The sequence below is a fragment of the Arachis ipaensis genome, chromosome B01, assembly GCF_000816755.2.
Source record: "Arachis ipaensis cultivar K30076 chromosome B01, Araip1.1, whole genome shotgun sequence".
Classification (NCBI taxonomy): Eukaryota; Viridiplantae; Streptophyta; class Magnoliopsida; order Fabales; family Fabaceae; genus Arachis; species Arachis ipaensis.
In genome coordinates, this window is record NC_029785.2 from 131,377,595 (window position 1) to 131,380,185 (window position 2,591).

Below are 2,591 nucleotides of genomic sequence, written 5' to 3' on the forward strand. Positions count from 1 at the left end.
AACCTAAAACTTTAATTGGTGAATTTATTTGAGTGCAAACTTTTTTGTTTCCCTCTAATGTGGATGAATTTTGCGGTGGCTTGCCACATAATAATGTCAACAAAGTGCTTTGGAAATGGACCCTTGCTTTCTGCATCGCTTTCTGTGTTGAAGGCCCATTGTTTTTTGTAGAGCATTCTGCCGCTTTCAATTTTGGCCCCCTTCATGGGGTATATGTGTTGGGATTTGGTTGTGCTTTGTCCCTTTTTTTTTTTTCTTTCTTTTTTTTTCCCCTTCTTCTTTCTCTTTGTTGAAGGAGTGCTTCTTATGTTAGCTGTCTTAGATTTCAATGCTGTGCAGCAATATCAGCTGAAACAAATGGAGGCGTGATCACTGAGACCATCGAGAGGGCATTCCGCCAAACAGAAGAAGGGTATGCTGCTCTTGTGTCAGACTTGTGGAGCACTCGGCCTCAAGTCGCAAGCGCCGGGACTTGTTGTCTGGTTGGAGTGATATTTCAGCAGACACTCTTTGTGGCAAACCTTGGAGACTCCCGCGTTGTATTGGGTAAGAAAGTTGGCAACACAGGAGGCGTTGCTGCAATTCAGCTTTCTACAGAACACAATGCAAATGTTGAAGCTGTGCGGCAGGAGCTTAAAGAGTTACACCCACATGATCCCCAGATTGTTGTCCTCAAACATGGAGTGTGGAGAGTCAAAGGCATTATTCAGGTGATTTCATGTTACTGTGTGCTTTAGGAAACCCTTATTTTGCTTACATTAAAACTAGTGTTGGATTCATTGTGGGCTGCATTGTCCGCAACTTCTTGATATACTATGCGGAAGAAAGTTAGATGATACTTGTGGAAAATACTAGGCTTCTTATTCCTCGATCTCATTGCCTTTTTCCTGGGCAATACTTTTGCCAGAAATCCTTAAACAATAAACATATGCAGGCTAAAAGGAAATTCTCGATAAGGACACTATTATTGTCCCAATTCTGCTGTGAGGTTATTGATGCTTGGAGAAGACCTGTTCCTTTTTGTGTGTTAAAATTCCTCACTTAGACAAGTACTAAGCTTTTCAACTGGCAGAGGCATTGTGGCATGTAGCCTGCTTTGGGTAGTAGTCCATATCATGTATTGAAGTCAATGCTGAATTGTCTACTAAAGCATAATTGTTATTTTTAATTTAAGAACCTAGTAGAAGATCATTAGAGAGGAGAAAGAAAAGAAAGCTAGGAGCTAGAAAGATACATTGAAATGACAATAAAAAATTAATAATACACAAAGCTCTCCTTATGGTTGCTATATCATAAGGAGACCTTTGCCATGACAAAAAATTCTCGTCACATATCAAACACCAAGGCCTGAGAAGAATTGTTGAAATATGAGCATTTCGCTTAGCAAGACACCATAAATCCTTTCATCCTTAGTGTTGTAAAATCCCATGTAGCTACTAAAATCTCATCAGATTGATCCACCTTTAAAGTTCAACCAAGGTGAAGGCTTCAATTAACATACGTTGGATGAAAGTAGCTGAAGTGAAATGCAGAACCAAAGGAGTGACATTTTTGGTCTTAGCGTCACGCTTGACACATATATCAAGCAGAACAGTTACATGTAATGTCTCAATTCAGAGCATGTAATTGGGTTAACCTTACTGAGTGTCATTTTCCATCTGTAGCAAAGATCAGAACAAAGCTGAACCAAATTGCAGTTAAATTTCTGTTTTGCTTACAAAAAGGAGAAATGTATCGTTTGGTTTGTGATTTTGAGTATAAAACCAGTCCATATAAATGCAGCAAACCTGCTAATCTGAATGGAGTATTCAGTTTTGACATATGATTTATAAATTATAATGCCTTTGTATGTCGAAATGAACGTCTTGATCATATAAAAGATGGTCAATATGTTTCAGATTTATTGCTTCCTTTATTTTATTTTTTAACTCAAATATGTTTTTGTTAGATAATGGTTCAGGTTAGGTTCTGCAGTCATTGTCTCGTTTGTCATTTTAAACAAAAGCTCTCCAAATTATTTTTAGTACCATATCAACACCTGCTTGTATTTGATGCAGATTTCTAGATCTATAGGTGACGTATATATGAAAGATGCACAATTTAACCGGGAACCACTTCCTGCAAAATTCAGACTTCCTGAACCCATGCACATGCCTATCTTGAGTGCTGAACCCGCTATTATTTCTCATCGACTGCAACCAAATGATTCTTTCATTATATTTGCATCAGATGGCTTATGGGAGCACCTGAGCAATGAAAAGGCTGTGGAAATTGTTAGCAGCAATCCACACACGGTAAGGCTAAGATTCCTGTCTGCAGTTTTACTGAGAATTTGTAAGCCCGAACCTTAACTGCTTGGTTATCTACATACTGTCAGTGCATTAAAGTTAAATTTATACACATATATATATTCAAAGTATTTTTCTTATTGAAACTGTAGTCTGTAGTGTGTGGTTCATGTGATCCGGAGACCATAATGCACAGGACATAAGTTTTCAAGTGCTTGTTGATTTTGTTGTTGTCGTCTATGCCATGGTTGAGACTCCCAAGAGGTACTCATTATATATTGTGCTAGTGCAGGGTAGTGCCAA

General features: G+C 38.2%; 1 protein-coding gene across 2 annotated transcripts in view; it reads left to right on the top strand.

The window, feature by feature from the left end:
- Positions 1–2,591, top strand: part of LOC107639264 (probable protein phosphatase 2C 42) — a 4,493-nt gene that overhangs the window by 1,179 nt on the left and 723 nt on the right. The window contains exons 2-4 of one of the 2 annotated variants that reach the window (XM_021105379.1): positions 340–710; positions 2,058–2,294; positions 2,441–2,559. In XM_021105379.1, the coding sequence (XP_020961038.1) occupies positions 340–710; positions 2,058–2,294; positions 2,441–2,491 (659 nt within the window). In that variant the 3' untranslated portion in view covers positions 2,492–2,559. Of the gene's footprint in view, positions 1–339; positions 711–2,057; positions 2,332–2,440; positions 2,560–2,591 lie in introns of those variants that run through there. The other variant, XM_016342748.2, reaches the window with a different exon arrangement.